This window comes from Heterobasidion irregulare (assembly GCF_000320585.1).
Source record: "Heterobasidion irregulare TC 32-1 unplaced genomic scaffold scaffold_14, whole genome shotgun sequence".
NCBI lineage: Eukaryota > Fungi > Basidiomycota > Agaricomycetes > Russulales > Bondarzewiaceae > Heterobasidion > Heterobasidion irregulare.
This window is the reverse complement of record NW_009258210.1, coordinates 1,228,714-1,247,889: the sequence shown is the minus strand read 5'-3', so window position 1 is coordinate 1,247,889 and position 19,176 is coordinate 1,228,714. Positions and strand designations below refer to the sequence as shown.

Here is a 19,176-nt window from a genome sequence, read left to right as displayed (position 1 = left end):
GACAACCTCATGATGCATAGAATCGATCTATCGGTCCTTGCGACGCTGTAATCCAACTCAAACAGAAGCTCGTATCGAATTGGAGAGCACGGATATATTTTCATGGGTGTCCAGCGATCGCAACGATGCTTTGACGGACTTGAGAGTGCACAGCGAATGTCATAGAGAGATCTGGCGCACATTGGAAGTGCTGGAGGAGCAAAGAGACCAAGACAGCGGCCTTGGCAAGTCGATGTCAGCTATCGCGAAGAGCAGACAAGAAATATTCATAGCGCTCACGCGCGAGATCTTCTGCTGTTCACCAGCCCTCTCACTCAACCACCGCCTCGCCGCGGCGAAGCTTTTGGGCTTCCTTTGCGCCTCTCCTCCTTCACTCAGCATCTTGGAGAAGGTCTCCGTCTATCGTGATGTTCTTCACACACGACATTACGTTCGCGAGGGAGAAGACCTTGCTGACCTCCTTCGTGCCCTCGAGGCCCTGTGTCAGTGTTCGGACCTTTGGTATCTCACGTTGGCATTGGAGGAGCGTGCATCTTTGATGCGACAGGCGCTCGTACTTTCCCATCCCGACAAACACCTTATCGCCTCCCTTGCGAATGTTCTATTGATGATGTATGGCCGCAGCTCGCGACCGGAGCACCTCCAAGAGGCAAAGCAGCTCGCAGAGGAAATGAGGCAGCGCGAGGCAGGGTTGGACTGTGCGGTGCTGAGCACGATGGAGACCCATCTGAACGAGACCGGCTCCTCCTTGCCCGACATCGACACGTGGCTAAAGCTACATTGCAGGATCACCACTCTTGCCCCAACCACGCACGTGGACTGCCCTGAACGACTGATGACGCTCGAGACCGCGATGAGGGAGCGGGGTTCATCTGCGAGGGACCGTATCGAGGCGCTCAAGGAGGCTGAGAGGCTGACGAGCTTAGGTTTCGGAGTGAGTAGCCGATTGAAGGTCCTGAACGAGCTTGTACGCCAATGTAGAACGATCGGAACGGAGGATGCCTCACAAGAAGCGTCACGGCTCACTGAAGCCGCATGGGGCCTCATCAGGGCTGGCATACTATGCGGAAGCTTACCGAGCTCACGCGTAAAAGACCACCACACCCATTTGACCACCCTCATGATAAGTCCCACACCTCTAGTCTCTACTCCGCATCCCTCGCCTTCGATGCTACCGCCCAGCCGATGCGACACGCCCTCCCACAGCTTCTCTGGGTAAACCCTTTCCGTGCTCAGTAACCCCGCCGATAAGATGGAAGACTACGCGCACGCATTCAGACGCGAGGCGCTCGCGCTTGGAGACATCGCTACAATGGAGCATGGAAGCCAAGAGAGGGCGCACGCGTGCGTTGCACATGCATTAGCGCTAGTCGCGACGAATAGAGTGGATGTACTGGACCAAGCGGTTGGGCTTTGTTGAGAGGCGCTCCGCGGGTTCGGAGACGGACCTGAACTATCTGCACCTGTCTCGGAACCGCTGAGAAGGGCGCTTTCAGCGTTCAGTCACGCTTCGTATATGCGCTACACACACTTTGGTGCTTTGTCGGACCTCGAACAGTCGGTGAGCGCGCTTAAGATATGTCTTGCAGGTGTCACGGGCCCCGAGCGATTTGTCTTTTACAATCCGCTGAGCGTGTCGCTGGAGGCCCGCTTCCGGCGTCTAGGACAGCAGGAAGACATACAGCTATCCATCGAGGCCTGTCGTGCGTTTCTGGAAGAGAGCGGAATCCACGACCCGATGATCCGGATGATCGTCTTTTGGCGGCTTTCCAAGGCGCTCGTCGCGTATCATGACGCTACCGGGGACGGCGAGGTGCTGGACAAGGCGGCGGGCGTCGGTCGTGACGCTCTGAGGCTCTGTGGTGCGGACCATTCGCTGCTGGCTGTGATCCTGGCACTGCAGGGCACGATTCTCCGACAGCGCTTCATCGTACATGGGAACGAGGAGGATTTAAAGGCAGCATGGACACTTGCGTGTGCTGCTGTGGCGACCCACGAGGCCTCCAAAGGCGAATGAAGGAATTGAGTCATAGATAGTACAAGGGGGGGGATGAAATAGGGTGATAAGCTCATGCATAACTTGTTGCAGTACAGTACTACTGACAGCATACACTAGGCCGCCATGTTAACACGCTCTCGAGAATGTATGCTTTATCAGGGCCTTGGCGGAGGCCCATCGTCCACTTGCATCGTCGAGAGCGCAAAAAGGCAGTGGAGGAGCTGAAGGGGAAAAAGAAAGGAGTGCGCACAGCAAATTTGGTCTATGATGCTCGACGGGCTGCCCTAGAGAGCGCATCGCCATTTCTGCACATCTGGTGAACTTGTCTATGGCGTTGCTGTAAACAGCAGGCATCTACAAGGTGTGCGCAACTCGTCAGCGGTAGAGTGCTTGTTCATTGAGCGCCTCTGATGCAAAAGCAAGCGCTTCGGACGGGACGAGAGGTCCAGCGTGAGGTGATGGGGTCGAAGAAAAGGTGTGCACAGCGTGCGATGTGCGCCAGTCGATAGGGATAGTAACTACAAATAATCAAGGTAGTTGCCAGGGCTGTTGCAGATCGAATTGGCGAGTTCCTCTGGGAATGAACATAGGGAAAAAAAGTTAGTACTCACTGTGTTTTACGAACGAAGCCCTCGCTGACTACCTTGCAGTTTCTACAAGATTATCACTTAACTTAAGAGCTCGAGCGCGGATTCGAGCTGAGAGGCAAGGGGATCGAGGCGCTCCTCGGACACGGAAGATGTCGAAGGCTAAAGAGCAAAAGGCTCTTATAGAGGAGGCGGCGGCGATCGTGAGTGCATGTTGAGCACGTCAAGGTACATTTTGGATCTGTCATGGATGTCATCGTCGTCCATGCCCATCCCTGTAGGCTCTGGTGTTCTTAGTCGACCCAGCTCATCTCTCCGCCGCCGCCGCTCCTCTTCTTCTTCCTCCGCCGCCAGCTGCTCCTCGTCCTCCTCCTCGACGTACTCCAGCTCGTGGGGCATGACGGTTGCGATACTCTGCGCGTCATCGTCGTCGCCGCCGTACTCGCTGTCGTCGTGGTCCTTGGCACGCAGCGTCCCTGAGCATTGTCTGCCGCGTACGCTGTCTAATTCGCATTTTTCCTTTATCAGCTCGCGGAGGGTGCTAACTTCACGTTTGATGGCTTTGTGCTCAGAGAGCATACCCTCCATGGCGCGGATATTATCGATGAAGCAGGCAAGAGAGACTTGAATGTCCTGCAGTCGAGACTGCAGCTCGATAACTATGGCAGGAGTTGGCGCCGAGTTCTCACTAGTGAGCAGCTCAGTTGGAGGCGGTGGCTGAAGCGGTTAGACGGGAGGAATTCATTGGGGGTATGGAGGAAGATTCGAGGAAGAACGTACCGATCGCACGAATTCCCGCAATTAAACGACCCGACCCACTGCTCCTCCTCCTCCTCGCCGTCTCTATGCACCACGGCGCACGCCTTCTTCTCTCCCTCCCTGTATGCAAGCTGCTTCTCCACTTTCCTGCACTAGCACTGCACTGCCTCGGACACGCGCCGGGATGGCACGACTCCACACAGACGTAGTTCCCGCACGCGAGCCACTTTTCGCAAGCGCGGCCGCAGGAGAGGTCCACGCGCGCGGCGTCGGCGGTCGAGGACAGGAGTACAGGGGCGGGGGACGTGCGGGAGCACCGGAAGGAGACCGTCTGCTGCCGCAGTGGCACGGGCGCTGTGTCGTCACCTGGCAGGGCGGGCACGGACCCGGGTGGCACCCGAGCGCGCAGGGGTGCCCGCACGCGCGCGGGCACGAGCAGGGGCTTGCGCACGAGTGGGGCGTCGAGAAGCGCGGGGGCTTCAGGTCCTGGGTTAAGCCGCAGAAGCACCTACCGGGCGCGGGTTAGGGCTATGGGAGCAGGTTGAGAGAAGGAGCGGAGCGCACCAGTAGCAATGCGGGACGGACTCACGCTTGAACTGTCACCTGGGGCAGCGCCAGTCGCCCTTCCTGCCCCTCTCGCCGCGCGCGCGCCAGGCGTCCTCGATGTCCTTGATGCTCTTCGCGGCTCACAAGCGGATGCACTTGAGGTGGAAGGTTGTCCAGCAGCACTTCGCGCTCCTGCTCGTGCTTGTGCTCGTGGCCGGCGGGGGGCGCGGCGTCGGGGTCGTGTGGGACAAAGGCGGGGTAGCAGGTCCAGGTCGACTGGGCGGGGACGATCGCGTTGAAGCAGATAGGGCAGTCGGGGTAGGGAGGGGTGCAGGGACGGTCGGGAGGTGGCAGATCGAGGGGCCAGAGAGTGGAAAGGTTGAGAACGAGGTACTGCTATGCTTAGAGAGACTGGAAACGACGCCCCTGATATCAAGGGGACGAGAGGGGGGTAGAGGTCGAGGTCGAGGTCGAAGGGGTACAGGGAACTGGGTGGTGGTGGTGCGTGACATTGAGGGGGTGAGGGTGTTGGCGGCTGAGGGAGCGGCTGCGAGATAGCTGGGAAGTGTGCACCGCCGATGGCGGCTGCATGAGCCCGGGAGGATGAACGCGCGTGTGGGCCTGAGGGCAGGATCGGCGTGGAGGGGTCTCGACGGTGTGGTGTTTGCGTGGCGTCGAAGGTCGAGGGTCGAGAGGGTTTTGAGTCTGGCCGTCGAAGAGAACGAGGACACGACATTGAGTGGGTATGGCATTGAGTGGGGAGAGCGGAAGAGAGGGTGTGGCGTCGAGTGGGCGTACCTCGTGTTGACAGCGGGAATATACAGGGTCAAGGGCCGATGATCAAATGGTGTCGAGCTGGTGTGGTATCGAGAGGGGAGAGCTGATTGAGCGGGCAAGGGGGCGGAGCGTCGAACTATCCGAGAGGGTCAGGGGGATTGTTGGGGAGCGGCTGTGACGTCGGACAATTCGAGCGGGAGGGCATGAGGGCATTGAGGGAGGGGGCGGGCAGACAAGACGAGAGCAGAAGGGACGCGTGTGCAGGGAGGCTGGCGCAAAGAGAGGCGGCATACCTCGTCGCACGTCCCTTCTCTCTCCCCAGCGTGTCTTTCCGCCACCGACCTTCCTCAGTGTGGTCGTTGTTGTCGTTGACATCGCGGTCGTTGACGCTCGGACGGTCGCGATGCTTGGCCCGTCATCGGGCAGCGTGAGCGTGTGGGCGTCGGTGGGGCAGGACGCCTCAGCGACGGTGATCGTGGGTGGCACCGGGAAAAGAGATGGTGGTGAGCGTGGGCGTAGGTGTGGACGAGGTTAGAGGACGAGGCAGGGATGGGACGGATTACAGTAAAAGTAAATAAAAATAAAAATAAACCTCAGTACACGCCTTCGGCGATGCTTGCTTTCTCAGGGCATCGGCGGAGGCCCATCGTCCCGTTCGCAAAGTTGAGTGTGTGGAAGAGAGGGCATCGAAGAGTAGGTTAGAAATGTGCTCACAAGACTAGTCAGATTGATGCTTGTCCCGGTTTCGCAATCCATTGTTGCATGGGCAGCGGGGAGACATGTTGTCTGTGAGAAGCTGGACCTGGTCGAGTCGAGAGCTGGCGATCACGGTCGGATCAGCGCAGGTCAGCGCAGATCGACGCTCTCTCCACAACTTTCGCCCACACGTCGTGTGGGTGAATGGGGCCATGGTGTAAAGACATAGCCTCTTCTTTAGGAGAGGAAGAGATGGTTTGCAGGGTCGTGATATACATACAGAGAGAGAAAAAAAATCTAACCACAGGTAGAAGCGGTACTTGAAAAATAGCTAAGAGTGGGAGCGCGTATATATGCGCACAAAGCATGTTAAATCAGTTGCCGATAGTACGAGTGGGAGAGTATGTCAGATCCTCTCATACCGTGTGTGTCAGGGTGCTACAGAAGGCGGTTGGAGCGTGTCGCCATGTCCCACCCATACTCGGACTCAATGTCAACATAATGAAGACTCACTGTGCAAACAATAACGATCCCTCACTTCTTCAGCGACCAATCTACCTCAGGCCAGCCTAGCTGCTCCCACTTGACGCTGCGTCGCAGTGCGGTGACGTTCCTGATAGACAAGGTGTGCTGTGTGCATGTGCGGGATGTACTTCTCGTGGCGCTCGAACATGTCCAGCACTCACTTGCGTTCTGTTTGCCCAAGGCATGCTCGGAGCCATTTGTGATGTTGAAGAACGTGCTAAGGGCAGGTGTGTTGCCGGCGAAGCCGGCGGCCGTGTGTAGTCTGCGGCAGCCGCAGACTACACACGGCCGTTTTTGCACTTTGCTAGACTTGTCCACTGCGGAACCCTCAACATCGAGCTTCTCGACCGCGTGCGCGAGCCGTGTATCTTGCGCAACTCGTCCGCTGTGGATTGTTTGATGCCAAGCATCACCGACGCGCGCAGGCAAGGGCAGTGGGAGGGGTAGAGACGTGGGGAGAGATGGAGGGGCTGGAAGATGAGTCTATATGACGCTGTACAGCTGAGCTTGCAGGACCGCACGAAGAAGTGCAGGGTGGGTGTGGGGGAGAGGGTGGTGCGCGCGCATACCTTCTGGAACGCGATGCGCACCGCGTCTTTGCAGCTTCTGCTTGAGGCAGAGTGCGGCGCGGTGCACACGGACTGGAATGCGCTCGCTTCCCTGCGGATATCGCAGTTCCTTTGGCTAGTAGGTGTAGGCGACAGCGTGGGCATGAGCGTGGGAATTGATCTGGGGAGCGAGAGGGGAGCCGGCGGGGACGACAAAACGAGGGCGTAGCATCAGAGCACTTCGAGCAGGCAAATAGGCGAGAGGTCGAGTGCGCATGGGGTCTCTATAATAACGCAGAACGAGAGAGGGCGGGCAGAATGACTGAAAATGTGAAATATATGTGAGGAGGGGAAGGAATGAATGTGCAAGGACAGGAGGATCGATAAGGTCGACAGTGGAAGGCGTCGAGAGGCAGGCGTATATGGAGTCGAAAGGACGACCATGCGTGGGTCGAGCGGAGGGACAGACGACGACGCTCGTCCTTCTCATGAGATGTTGGAGGGCACCGAGTGCTGACATACTCCGACTGTGTGGCGCGACAATTAACGGACTGTGTGCGGCATGGCCAGACTGTGTGGTGCGGAATCCGGACTGTGTGGCACAACAGAGGGACTGCGAATGGAATTACGGTCCGACTTCTAACATGAGACTGGACTATCTTCGGACTGCGAGGCAGTGACTGCGAATGTGGTGCGCGAAGCGGCGTCAAATAGTATCAGTGTCATCAGAACAAACAAGTATTTTACAATACACATATGCGCGAGACAGAACACCGTCCACAGTACAAGATCCAGAAATACATAGACACAAATTGATAGTTCACTGTTGCCAGCTCATGATAGGAGTAGCGAGCTGCATACCCGGCAGGGGGTCCCTCGCTCTGTCAGGTACCGCGAAGAAGAAATCATCCTTCCCAGGACGCCGCAGCATGCACGGACTGCCCTCCAGTACACTAAACCTCTCCTCCCCATCCTTGATATCCTTGCGTGGGATATTCGTAGCCACTTCCCAAGACATGAGTGGACCGGGGATGCCCAACATGCGACCGACACGGGGAAGAACGTAAATCTTGTATCCTGCGGGGGAGTTGACAGGTTTCTTTGTTCTAGAATCGACCAAGTCAAGAAGGAATTGGCCATCATCTTGCAAACCTCCATCCCAAAGGCGTATTGCAAGATGGTCGTTTGTAATGGTGAAAATATGAATGCGTTCACCCGCAACCGGCTTGGCCTAACAAGCAACAACCCAACGACATTCAAGTCAGTCCGCCATGAAAGATTGCGTGGCGTGGCGGAGTAAACGTACACCGATGAAGGGGATCTTTCCCCCGGTTAGATCCAACATGGAATCCATCCGCTTATCATAATCCGCACGCCGTGCGGCAAGCTCGGACGGTTTGCATCCCAAACTTAAGAACATCTTGTCAAGCTGCTCGTCGGTGACGAAATGGTACGCAGGTGCGCCAGGCATGCTCATCAACGCCTCCTCCCAGCGGTTCCTGGTGGTACGACGCGGCGAAAGCATATGGTCAAGGGCTGCCGGCGAAGATGGCGAAGATGTGTTCACCTATGGTCAAAAACAACCAAGTTCCGTCAAGTACACGCGATTCACGAGCTCTTGAATACTCACGTCACATATGTTTCGGTGATCCATGAAGCTTGAAGAGGGCGGTACAAGGCAGGTGCGCAGTGGATGGTGCAAGTTGGTCATTGAATGTCGATGTCGAATGTTGGCCCATGTAAATCTGTTTTGAGTACAACCGGCCACTGATCACGCGGCTGTTTCGACTGCCCCGCCAGCCCAGCGGCCCCGGCACCCTTCACGCTTCAGTCCTTCGATGTCCAGACCATCACCGTATCATTAGACTACCACCAGGCACTACTTTTATATATATCTAATTCTATAGATAAGCATCCAGGTTCGAAGCATATGTTTCTTATGTCCTTCACTTTGCTAACATTCGACTTCAGCTATGGCTAATATGTACCATGGGTGGCTTGGTGCTCGCTTCCCCGGGCAAGATTCCACCGACCTCCACTTTACCGATTATGGACCTGCCGGACCAGACATCAAACGCAGGCAGCACAACCTATGTATCGCGTTGGGCATCTCTTTCGCCTATCCTGAGCAGGCTGCCGCGGCAGGTGCACCGTGGTTTTACGACGCTCCTACTGTCCCATTTATGGAGTTTATGGATTACGGCCTTGCCCCTCCCTTGGTTCCTGTATGTCTGTCTTTTTTTCAGGCATTTCCACTCACAATGAGTTAGGTCCTTGGTCCAGGGGTACTCGTACCTGTTTCGTTTGCTGTCACGAATGGAGGCGTGGATATAGGATTCAATCGTTTCATCATGTCGAAGAAAGCTATGGCCTCGGGCGAATCCATTACCATAAACATTCTTAGGCGTCATGGACACGACCCAGCTGATACACCTACGATAATTGTCGGTGCAGGGGCAAAGCATAGGGTATGCTCTGCTGTTGTGTACAGTGCACAGGTACAAGAGTATCGGCGTGCACGTAACTTATGACCTACGATATATTTTCTTTCCCGTTATTGTCGCATGGAGGTTTTATGGTTGGGCTTTTGTGGAGCTATGCGGAAGTACCGATGGACGGATGGAGGACTCTACAGATGATCGGAAATTATACGGCCATTAGCTCTTTTCACGAATTTTACGTCTATATCAGATGTCTGTCTCGGCGAATGACTCCAACCGCGAGAAGGCGCGTAAAGGAGTAGCAAGATGGCATGAGTATCATTACTAGAGTACATCTGTCCGTGCACCGTCCAAGGAGAATAAAAAGGAACCGCCCGGATCAATACCCCGACGGGCGCGCGTCCGACTTTGACGTGTCGTACGCGCGAATGAGGCGCGACTGGTCCTGGCGTCCCGGGTTCTCCGTCTGGCTGAACGCAAAGCCGCGATTGCGCCGCATGCGCTGGACGGCGCGCACCTTCTTGATCGCCTTTTGGAACCTGTCCGCGGGGAGGGGGGTCAGCAGGCGAAGCGCTCGCGGGGACGGCACGCACTGTTCCTGCCGCGGCCGGTAGTCGGGGATGTTGTACTTTTGGATCTCCTGCGCGATGTGGTACGACGCGGGCATGTACGTGCGCTTGTAGCTGTGCGCCCCGTGAGCGTCGGAGCGCATGCGAAAAAAAAAGGAAACGGAGGACGCACTACTTCCAAACCAGGTCCCGACTGAGACAAAACACCGGGACAAGCAGGAGCATGAAGTAAAAGACGGCGTCGGTCCAGAGCCTCGGGACCAGCCCTTGATACTCGAGGGAAAAGCCGATGGCGGGGGCGACGACGGCGTACAAGGGCAGGAAGAGCATGGTGAACGCAAAGGAGCCGGGGATGGCTGCGGTCGGACGCGCTGAGCAGAGAACACGGGAAAACGGAGGTGGACGACGTACCGGCCACGGTGTACTTTGTCCATAGGCTGAGAAGAGCGCAGTCTTTCAGCTCGTTCCGGTGAAGATGCAAAGGCGCTTACTCGGACACCAGGGCCGCTTTTCCTAGGACGGTCAGGAGCACCGCAAGATAGAGCATGGTCCCCCAGTACCAGTGGCCAGAGTCGAGCCCGGTCGCCTGCTTGAGATCGCCCCAAAAGAGAATGACGGAGAACCCAAACAGGACCTGTGGAGGGTACCGTGAGGGCGGAGGAGAGACGGGCGGGAAACGGGACCGCTCACCACACTGTGATAGAGGGCATTGAGGACCCAGAGCCAGAACGCGGTCTTTGTGAAGAACGCGTTTTGCTGTCCGAGCATGTACAACTGTGGATAGCGATCGAGGATGCGGGCCGAGACGAACTGGTCAAAGACGCCGATGACGAGCGGCGGAAGGACGGTGAAGACGACGTTGTACAAGGACAGGGTCCAGGACTCGTACGCGATCTGGCCCGAAAAGTTGTTGAAGAACGAGAACTGCCGGCGACGGGGTCAGACGGGTATGCGGAACACGAGACGTGACGAACCCAGAACTGGGTCATGTACAGCACGATGTTCTTGTAGAACGAGTCTGCGCGAGGAGAGGTGAGCCACGGGGCGCACGCGTGCGGGGCACGTCACGCACAGAGGATGAGCTTGGACAGGCGCTGGTAGCTCCAGGCGCCGTGGACCAAGAGCAGCTTCTTGAGGAAGCGAAACTGCGAGATGGCGATGTCGGCGGAGCGCGCCGCTTGCAGACCCTGCACGGTGTTGGTCAGGCTCGCGTGTCAGCGGGGGGGCGGGCAGGCGGAAAGACTTGCCTCGACGCCAGAGATGCCGATGCCGACGTGGGCGGCTTGGATCATGCTGACGTCGTTGGCGCCGTCGCCGATGGCCAAGAGGATGGACTTTTGGTTCTTCTTGACGAGCTTGACGACGAGCGCCTTTTGGAGCGGGGACACGCGGCCTATGTAGGAAAACGATCTTTTGTCAGCGCCGACGAGGGTGGACAGGGAGGCGACGGACAGCAGATGACGGCCTTGCACATGATGGCGAGTTCGAGGAAGGTCTTGGACAGCTCCTTTTCGAGCGCGTACGTCAGGCTCTTGCCGTCTGAGCGGGCCGCGCGTCAACAAAAGCACGACGACGAGCAACGCAAGGCGGCGCACCGATGATGAGAGCGAGCTCTTCCAGCTCGCCGGAGCTGCGCTGGCTCTTGATGGCGGTGAGACGGCGCTCGAGGGTGGTCTTGGTGTCGTGCATGGTCTCCTCGTTGATGACGACCTGTCGGGCTCACCCGGTCGGACGGCCGCGGAGGGACGAGAGCGAGCGGGCTCACCATGTTCATCGACTCTGTGATCAGGCGGCAGGACATGCCGATGTTGATCGCGGTCTCCTGCCTGTCGCCGGTCAAGACCCAGACCTGGGCGGGGCGAGTGAGCGAGGAAGGGATGGCGCGGGGGAAGGGGGTGGCGCGGATGGCGCGGGGAAAGGGGTGGCGCGGATGGCGCGGGGGAGACGGACCTTTATGCCGGCCATCTGGAGGGTGTGGATGGCGTCGGGTACGCCCTCCTGGAGCTTGTCCTCGATGGCGGTCGCGCCGAGGAGGAACATGTCGCGCTCGATGATCTCGGCGGCCTTGTCGAGGGCGTCGCCGCGGCCGTTGATGGTGGCGGCGGCCTGGTCGTAGACGGCGGACCACTGCTTGTACTCGGACTCTGGGATGTCGCGGTAGGCGATGCAGAGCGTGCGTAAGCCCTCGGTCGCGTAGTCCTGTGGAGACACGTCAGCGGTCGAGGCGCCGTCGTGGGGGACGGTGGGTGGCTCTCACCTCGAGGTGGACGAGGGTCTTTTCGCTGTAGGGCTGGACCTTGCTGAGGCGCTCAAAGATGACGGTGTCGGCGCCCTTGCAGTAGAGCTTGATGCGGCCGTCGGGGGCGCGGACGACGGTGGACATTCGCTTGCGGGTCGAGTTGAACTCGCAGACGTTGAGGATCTGGAACTCTTGGGACACGCCGAGCACGTCGACAAAGATGGACTTGGGCTTGCGGGTCTGGAACGGATGTCAGACGGGACGGGGGACGGGGGACACGACGCACGCACGCGGAACTGGAAGCCGAGGAGCTCCGCGCCGGCGACGAGGGCGGCCTCGTCGGGGCTGCTGGCCTGGTAGACCATCTTGCCGTCCTTGAGCTCTGGGATGACGGTGTGGCAGACGGCGAGGAGGGTGAGAAACTCGACGAGGACGTCGCGTTCCCTGGCGGAGGCGGGGGCGGCGGTGTCGAGGAAGGGGTTGGCGCCTGCGCCGTCGAGGATGGCGCGCATGTCCTTGAAGGTGCGCCAGGTGTCCTTGCCCTCGGCGTCGTCGGCGGCGTCGCGCCGGGACTCGTCGACCTCGTCGGCGTAGGCGGTGCCGCCGATGGAGCAGCAACGGAACTCCATCTCGTTGCAGGTGAGGGTGCCCGTCTTGTCGGAAAAGACGTACTCGATCTGGCCAAGCTCCTCGACGAGGGAGGAGGTGCGGCAGAGGGCGGGGGTGTCCGTCTTGGCGTAGTACATGTCGAGGTCCGAGTTGATGAGCTGTGCCTGCTGGAACTTGACGACCTCCATGGTGACGATGAGGGAGATGGGGATCAGGTTGTTGTAGAGAATGATGAACGTCAAGATGTCTGACGGGGCGGATCAGACGGGGCGGGGCGGAGCGGGGACCAGGCCGAGAGACGGGGCCGCTCACCTTCGATGAAACCCGTAGCTGTGGAGGAGGAGCGCGTAAGAGGAGCGCAGACGGGAGTGAAAAAAGTAGGGCGACGCACCGCGACCGGAGAGGGACGTGGTCTCGAGCAGGTACCATTGCTTGTCCGCAAAAAACCACTGCGCGGCCGTGTGTCAGCCGGGAGTGCGGAAGCAAGAGGAGAGGAACGCACGGAGCGAATGCTGCTGCCGATGGTGGAGCCGAGGGAGAGGGCGAGCAGGAGGATGAAGAGAAATACGATCTGGACGTTGACCTGCCGCTCGACGGCGGTGCGCTTGATGGGTGCGGCGCTTGAGAAGGTGCGGTCAGCGACGGCGCGGACGGGCACGGGCACGACTCACGTTGCGTTGCGCATGAGCTTTGTCTCGTGGCCGGTGAAGACGACGAGGCCGTAAGCCCAGGGGGTGTTGCGGATCTGGGCGCCGCGGAGGAGCATCTGATCGGGGCCGAGCGGGACCTGCTTTGGGAAACCCTGTGCGGTGGTGAGATCGAGGGTGCCCTCGTAAGTGTAGAGAGAGTTGTTGGGGTGCTCTGATCGGAGAGAGCCGCGGAGGGCGGTGACGAGGTGAGGTGCGGTGAGGGAGGCGGTGTGGGGCGAGGCCTGTTTGATCTTTAGATTTGTTTCGCTGGGGGGAGGTGGTCAGACAAGTAAAAAGGGGGCGGAGAGGGCGGGGGCGCACCCGTCGAGGTTTGAGGTTTCGATGAAGCAGAGGCCCTCTGGCTCGGAGGAGCTGATGAGGATGAGATCGGCGGGGATAAAGTCGTTGTTCTCCACGCGGACGAGGTCTCCGACGCGGATGTCCTTCCATCTTTTGGAGTCAAAGGTGGCTGCCTGCGTGAGAACCTTTGCCTTGCGGGCATTGAGCTCCGAGTCTGACTGGTGGCGTTTCTGTGCGGGGATGAGCGGGGTAGGGGGGGGGAGGGGAGAACGCGCGCGGACTCACCAGGTCCTCCTGACCCTCTTTGAAGGCGGATGCGAGGAGGACGACGGAGAGGGGAGCGATGGTGGTCCACTTGTTTGTGGGAGATACGCCGGGTATCTGCTGGATGCAGGCGGTGAAGAGGAAGAAGAGGTTGGCGTATTTGGAGAATTGCTCTGCGGGGGAGCGTGTGAGCGTGTGAGCGAGGAGGGAGAGAGAGGGCGGCTGACCGAAGATGAACTTGGGAACGAAGGTGAGGAGGTTGTACTTTGTGGTGGAGACGTAGTTAGAGGGAAAGTCGTTGTTTGCGTCGGGGGTGTTGAGTGCGACGACGCGCTCGCCGGTGAGGACGCGCTCCTTGCGCCAGGGCCAGGACCACTTCAGCCTGGGAGCGCTGTGCGCGGACTTTGGTGGAGGAGGGTGGTGTGGCTGGGAGGACTGTGCGGGGTCGTCGTCGTCGTCGAAGGTCCAGCCTTGGGGGACGGCGTCGGAGATGCTGGACTGGCCTGCGAGGGGGGCGGGGTCGCGGGCGAGGGGGAGGCCGGAGGAGGTGCTGCGCATTGGGGGGATGGGGCCAAAGGCGGAGTCGGGGCCATCGCGGTCGTCGTCGTCGTCGAAGAAGGGGTCGAGGAGGGTTGGGCCCTGGGACGAGTAGGGGCTGGCGGAGGGGGGATAGCCCGCGGCGGGGTTGGACTGGCTGACGAGGCGGACAAAGGCGTCGCTCATGACGGACGCGGCGGAAGAGGGCGGCGGGCGCTAACAGTAACCACCCCCGGGCAGTGCTGTGCTGCCGCGCCGACATCGCCCGCCTCCGCGCCGTCCGTGCCACGGTGCTATAGTGTAGTGGTCATCACTCGGGATTTTGACCGTATGTTCCCGGAACCCAGGTTCGAACCCTGGTAGCACCTTTTGCATGTACCGCGCCTCCTGGTAGCACCGCGATCTTTTTGCGGCGAGTGCGCTCGCGGTCGCGCTGCTCGTCTGATGGCGTCCTCCATCCCGCTCGCCGTCCTCTCCCCCGCCCGCAACGCCCCCGCCCTCGACGACGGCCCCGCCCGCAGCGACCACCTCGACCTCGACCCCGACATCCGCCCCGCCTGGAAACGCGACCTCCTCGCCCTCCTCGAGCACCCCACCTCCTCCCCCGCCGCCTTCCTCGTCCACTTCTCCATCACCTCCCTCATCGCCTTCTCCGCCCTCGTCACAATCCTCGAGACCGTCCCCGCATTCCACTCCATCTCCGGCGCAACCTGGTTCGGTCTCGAGTCCTCCCTCGTCGCCCTCTTCACCGTCGAGTATGTCGCCCGCTCCCTCGCATGGAGCTACTCCTGGCCCTCCCTCTTCGCCTGGCTCGGCTGTTCGTATCGCCCGCTCTCTCCCTCTCTCTCCGTCCATCGCCCTCGTCGCCGCTGACCCCTCCCCCCGTCCTCCCCAGCCTTCTTCGGCATCATAGACCTCCTCGCCATCCTCCCCTACTATGTCGAGATCGCCCTCCAGCAGGACACCGTGCGCGTTCTTTTCCTCCCCCTCTACCCTCTGCTCTGCTCTGCTCTGCTCACCGCGCCCCGCACAGTCCACCCTCTTCCGCTTCTCCATCCTCCGCACCTTCCGCCTCCTCCGCGTATTCCGCCCCTTCCGCTACAACAACACCCTCCTCCTGCACGTCTGCTGTCCTCTCCCTCCTCCGCCCCGCACTGATATCCTAACCTCCTCCAGCACCATCGAGGTCATGTACCTCTCCTTCCGCCGCTCCCAGCACGCCCTCCTCGCCCTCAGCTTCTTCGTCCTCATGGTCCTCGTCGTCTTCAGCACCCTCCTGTCCGTCCTCCCCTCCTCTCATCCCTTGCACCCTTCTCACCTCTCTCCGTAGCTACTTTATCGAACGCGGCACCTGGGATGACATCCTCGAGACCTTCATCAACTCGGACGGCGATCCTAGCCAGTTTGCGGTACGCACGCACCCTCCCTCTCGCCCCCAGCTCCCGCCTCACCTCCGTCCTCCAGTCCATCCCCGCAGCCGCCTGGTACGTCCGCCGCACACTCCCCCCACCCCCCACTGATCTGACCCCCGCCCGCACGCCCGCCCAGGTTCGTCATCGTCAGTGAGTCCCCTCCCGTCCCGTCCCTAAACGCGCGCCCTCACCCCCCCGCCCATCACAGCGATCACCACCGTCGGCTACGGCGAGATCACCCCGCGCTCCTTCCTCGGCCGCCTCATCACCATCCCCCTCCTCGTCTTCGGCCTCCTCCTCATCGCCCTCCCCAGCTTCGTCCTCGGCCGCGAGTTCAGCATCGTCTGGAACGAAATGACACAAGACGAGGTGCGCCGCCCCGCCCCGACCTGCATCTCTCTGCTCATCCCCCTCATCCCTCTCCCGCAGATCCTCCCACAGGCCCCACAAAGCCCGCGCCTCTTCTCCACAGCCCTCTCCCCCACCCTGCCGCACCGCCGCCCCCGCGCCCCCCGCCCCGTCTCCCCGCCGCCCGCCTCCCCACGCAACGCCCACGCTTACGCCCACGCCCACGCGACCCCGCACGCGTCCGACAGCGACCTCGCCGCGCAGGTCGCCAAGCTCGCCGCCGCCATCGACGCCCAGGGCGCGCTCCTCCGCGCGCTCCTCGACCAGCGCGAGCAGTGCGACGCCGGCGCGCAGCACGCCGCGGGGCCGAGCGCGCGGCGCGAAAAGGCGGCCTGAGGCGGGCGCACGCCGTCCGCCACGTGCCCTCCGCCGCGTGTATAGTGGGCCGGGGCGCGCAAGAGCAAGAGCGGGAGGGGCGCGGTGCTCAGGCACCCAGGGGAGTGTGCCGGGGCGCGCAAGAGCAAGAGCGGGAGGGGCGCGGTGCTCAGGCACCCAGGGGAGTGGGCCGGGGCGCGCAAGAGCAAGAGCGGGAGGGGCGCGGTGCTCAGGCACCCAGGGGAGCGGGCCCTGTCCTGTCCCCGTCCCGCGTCTGCTGGCCGTTGGGACTATCAATGTCATTGCCGATGTACTGCATACGCTTCCCTAGAATAATCCACAGACGGACCGTGCATGTTATACGCTGCTATATAGGTGTTATATCGATCATGTCCTCCACTTGCGACGACCCGATAAGCAGCCGTCTTGTTTGGCCCGGCCTCAAGTACAGTGGGCGCGTCGCCCTCCTGTCGATCCGAGGGGATAAGTACTTGATGCAGCTTTAATGCAGTCCTCAGAACGTTCAATCTCGATCATCGCAGAAGATAATATATATAGGTGTCCCGCCCACGACACCGTGATCGACGTGCACCCGAGTGGCCAGCAACGCAGGCAGCGCGCAGCGCTCGACGGTCCCCGCACGCGGCGCATCCAGACTCTACGTATGTACGGTCCAACGACGAACGACGCACGCAAAACAGGTAAAGAGGGAAACAGCCAAGTGTCCGATGGCCCCAGAACTGTCCGTGTCCGTGCACATGGAGAGGTCATCCAGCCACCGACAAACCCCGCCGTCGCTGCATCAAGCAGACCGCGGCGGGCCTTCCTTCCACGACTTGGACCCGCGAGAGGGGTCGAATCCGCTTGTGTGCGCGGACGCCGACGCGGCTGCCGCTGAGGAAGCCTCCGTGCGCGCGGTAGAGGTCGCTACCGCCGCCGCGGCGGAGGAAGACGAGGACGCCGCCGCGGCCGCCGTCGTGGCAGTCCCGTCTGCATAACTCCACGAGATGTCGATCCGCCCCAGGGACTCGTCCGCGAGCTGCTGGAACGCCACGGGCGAAAAGTCCAGGTCGTTCTCCGAGCAGCCTTCACAGCGGTCGACGACAGTGACCGTCACGGACTTGGTGCCATCTGCGGACGGACATATATCGTCAGACCTTGCGAGGGACACGCACACGCGGCAGACGGAGAGAGGTTCTTACACGTCGCGGTGATTTGCTGGTTGCATATGGGGTTACTGTGGGCATAACAATAAGAATCGCCAATGAGGATCAGATCGAGGCAAAGACACACTCGTTCGTGTTGGCGGTGGCGCCGCTGTTAGAGACGACGATCAGCACAGAGCGACACGGTACGTGAGACAAGAGGCGCACGGGTAGCTGTCAAAGACGGTCGTCGACACAGCCACGATGTAGTCCGTATCCGCGTTCGTGATCCCGCACGCGCCGAGGCCGGGCGCAAAGTACGTCCCTGCAGAGCCGCAAAGGTGAGCGCGAGACGAGGCTGGCCGCGCGCACTGCTAACGGACCTTGGCCGCTCAAGGCGGAGGAGCGCGCTACTTGGATCGGGGCGGCGCTCACGGAGGCCGCCAAACCGAGGGCACACAAGGCAAAGAGGCGAGACAGCGCGAGCATGGTGATAACAAAGTCGAGGGGAAACAAAAAGAAGGACGGCGCCAGAGGCAAAGAGTGTGGTCGAGAGCGCAGGCAAATATTGGAGTAGAAAGGTCAGAATGCCTGCGCTTTATAGCCGCGCCTCCTGGCGGGCGCAGGTATGCGCAGCAGCAAATGTCGGGATCCCGCCATGCCTGCTAAATATATAGTCGGCCCGGATCCCAGACGTACCTTGCACGAGAAAATGACTGCGCAATATGGGCGGGGGCACGGGGCGATGCCTTGAGGTCTCTTCGGCTTCGAGCACCTCCCACTGACGCAAGCCATTTGTATACTGAGTCAGTCGCCTCAGAGTCGTGATAAAAGAAAGTCCACGAATTCCAAGACACTCGCTTGTCACCTGGAGGAAGAATTTAGTGAGAACGACACACGTTATTCATCGGGGTCGCGCCTAGACTCCCGCAGCAAGTACAAGTTAGGATCGCCGTCTCGCGAGCGCCTTCACAGCCTCAACCCCGCAAACAGACCCGCTTGGCGCTACGGTGCGGAGGGAGCTGTCAACAGCTTCGACCAGAAAGCTCCGCAGAGACAGACACGGTGCAGGAGCCATCGGGGACGACGAGAGCGCGGATCAGCCCAATAGGAAGATCTTGGTGTCGGATAGACAAAAAGTGTGCTGCCGAAAGGAAACGATTGAAGCTCAAAGTGTACAGCGAGCCGGGCGGCATGCATACTTATGTGCTTGCGCGGAATCAGCGATGGGCCCCGGCTCTTGCTAGGTCTGCGATAAGTGCTGCTCGATCAAGTACCACCCTACAATGCGTATCCTGAATTCAAGGGCAGCAAGATGGAGTATGAGAGGAACTCAGGTCGTGGACGAAGTGGAGAAACAACTGATTACGGACTCCGACTTTAACATGGCTTCATGGCGTCGCCGCTACTCCAGCAGCACTCCCATGACCCCAGACTATGGAATAAGGCAGGACTTTCCCGTCTACTATGGCATTCAATTGCGACGAACAAACTTACAGAGCGCGCGACGTCTCCTTGATTTCCTACATAACATCAGCTCGCGTCCCCGTCAGTGCGTTATCCCGATGCCCGATGTCATGATTTCTCAAGGCTGGACAGCTTTACAGCAGTTCATGAGATTCAGGTTCTCGCCTCTTCGCGCAGCAGATCCTCTCTTGTTGACTTGACAGCAGGTGTTTACAGAATCAGGGTTGTCCTTGATAGGTTACGCTCATTGATGGCTTCAATCATTCTTCAATAAATGCAAGAAGTGGCTCCACTGGTCTTGTCGCCATATGCTCTTGTTCAAAAGGGCGGGAAGAAGCACGTCA

General features: G+C 59.9%; 9 protein-coding genes across 9 annotated transcripts; 4 read left to right on the top strand and 5 right to left on the bottom strand.

Annotated features, from left to right (window-relative positions):
• The first annotated feature begins 384 nt into the window (after positions 1-384).
• HETIRDRAFT_442813 (uncharacterized protein) lies at positions 385-1,397 on the top strand. Its single transcript, XM_009555221.1, has one exon. It carries the CDS (start codon positions 539-541, stop codon positions 1,217-1,219), a length of 681 nt encoding a protein of 226 aa, XP_009553516.1. The 5' UTR covers positions 385-538; the 3' UTR covers positions 1,220-1,397.
• Positions 1,398-1,516: 119 nt separating this feature from the next.
• On the top strand, positions 1,517-2,017 carry HETIRDRAFT_423635 (uncharacterized protein; the record flags this gene model as incomplete). The annotated part of the gene is made up of 1 exon (XM_009555233.1): positions 1,517-2,017. The coding sequence occupies one exon, from the start codon at positions 1,517-1,519 to the stop codon at positions 2,015-2,017; it is 501 nt and encodes a 166-aa protein (XP_009553528.1).
• Positions 2,018-2,579: 562 nt separating this feature from the next.
• On the top strand, positions 2,580-2,804 carry HETIRDRAFT_423634 (uncharacterized protein; the record flags this gene model as incomplete). Its single annotated transcript, XM_009555220.1, has 2 exons — positions 2,580-2,598; positions 2,650-2,804. The coding sequence occupies 2 exons, from the start codon at positions 2,580-2,582 to the stop codon at positions 2,802-2,804; spliced, it is 174 nt and encodes a 57-aa protein (XP_009553515.1).
• A 172-nt stretch (positions 2,805-2,976) lies between these two features.
• On the bottom strand, positions 2,977-3,312 carry HETIRDRAFT_222725 (uncharacterized protein; the record flags this gene model as incomplete). Its single annotated transcript, XM_009555219.1, has 1 exon — positions 2,977-3,312. A coding segment is annotated over one exon (336 nt), but the record flags the coding sequence as incomplete, so codon positions are not given.
• A 117-nt stretch (positions 3,313-3,429) lies between these two features.
• Positions 3,430-4,627, bottom strand: HETIRDRAFT_423633 (uncharacterized protein; the record flags this gene model as incomplete). Its single annotated transcript, XM_009555218.1, has 4 exons — positions 3,430-3,538; positions 3,573-3,853; positions 3,935-4,073; positions 4,230-4,627. 4 exons carry the CDS (start codon positions 4,625-4,627, stop codon positions 3,430-3,432), a joined length of 927 nt encoding a protein of 308 aa, XP_009553513.1.
• Positions 4,628-5,586: 959 nt separating this feature from the next.
• HETIRDRAFT_442812 (uncharacterized protein) lies at positions 5,587-6,904 on the bottom strand. Its single transcript, XM_009555217.1, has 7 exons — positions 6,600-6,904; positions 6,459-6,573; positions 6,325-6,372; positions 6,143-6,160; positions 6,051-6,116; positions 5,878-5,994; positions 5,587-5,802 (listed from the first exon to the last, which is right to left on the bottom strand). The coding sequence occupies exons 1-6, from the start codon at positions 6,600-6,602 to the stop codon at positions 5,924-5,926; spliced, it is 321 nt and encodes a 106-aa protein (XP_009553512.1). The 5' UTR covers positions 6,603-6,904; the 3' UTR covers positions 5,587-5,802; positions 5,878-5,923.
• A 353-nt stretch (positions 6,905-7,257) lies between these two features.
• On the bottom strand, positions 7,258-7,962 carry HETIRDRAFT_108286 (uncharacterized protein; the record flags this gene model as incomplete). The annotated part of the gene is made up of 2 exons (XM_009555216.1): positions 7,258-7,668; positions 7,744-7,962. The coding sequence occupies 2 exons, from the start codon at positions 7,960-7,962 to the stop codon at positions 7,258-7,260; spliced, it is 630 nt and encodes a 209-aa protein (XP_009553511.1).
• A 448-nt stretch (positions 7,963-8,410) lies between these two features.
• HETIRDRAFT_423631 (uncharacterized protein) lies at positions 8,411-8,968 on the top strand (the record flags this gene model as incomplete). The annotated part of the gene is made up of 2 exons (XM_009555215.1): positions 8,411-8,662; positions 8,708-8,968. The coding sequence occupies 2 exons, from the start codon at positions 8,411-8,413 to the stop codon at positions 8,966-8,968; spliced, it is 513 nt and encodes a 170-aa protein (XP_009553510.1).
• Positions 8,969-9,257: 289 nt separating this feature from the next.
• Positions 9,258-17,854, bottom strand: HETIRDRAFT_157655 (P-type ATPase; the record flags this gene model as incomplete). Its single annotated transcript, XM_009555214.1, has 21 exons — positions 9,258-9,417; positions 9,472-9,561; positions 9,620-9,803; positions 9,859-9,884; positions 9,939-10,081; positions 10,138-10,371; positions 10,422-10,465; positions 10,520-10,634; positions 10,695-10,840; positions 10,900-10,986; positions 11,043-11,157; positions 11,213-11,296; positions 11,398-11,646; positions 11,705-11,926; positions 11,977-12,542; positions 12,608-12,625; positions 12,687-12,744; positions 12,798-12,915; positions 12,967-13,251; positions 13,306-13,498; positions 17,749-17,854. 21 exons carry the CDS (start codon positions 17,852-17,854, stop codon positions 9,258-9,260), a joined length of 3,243 nt encoding a protein of 1,080 aa, XP_009553509.1.
• Positions 17,855-19,176: the final 1,322 nt, after the last annotated feature.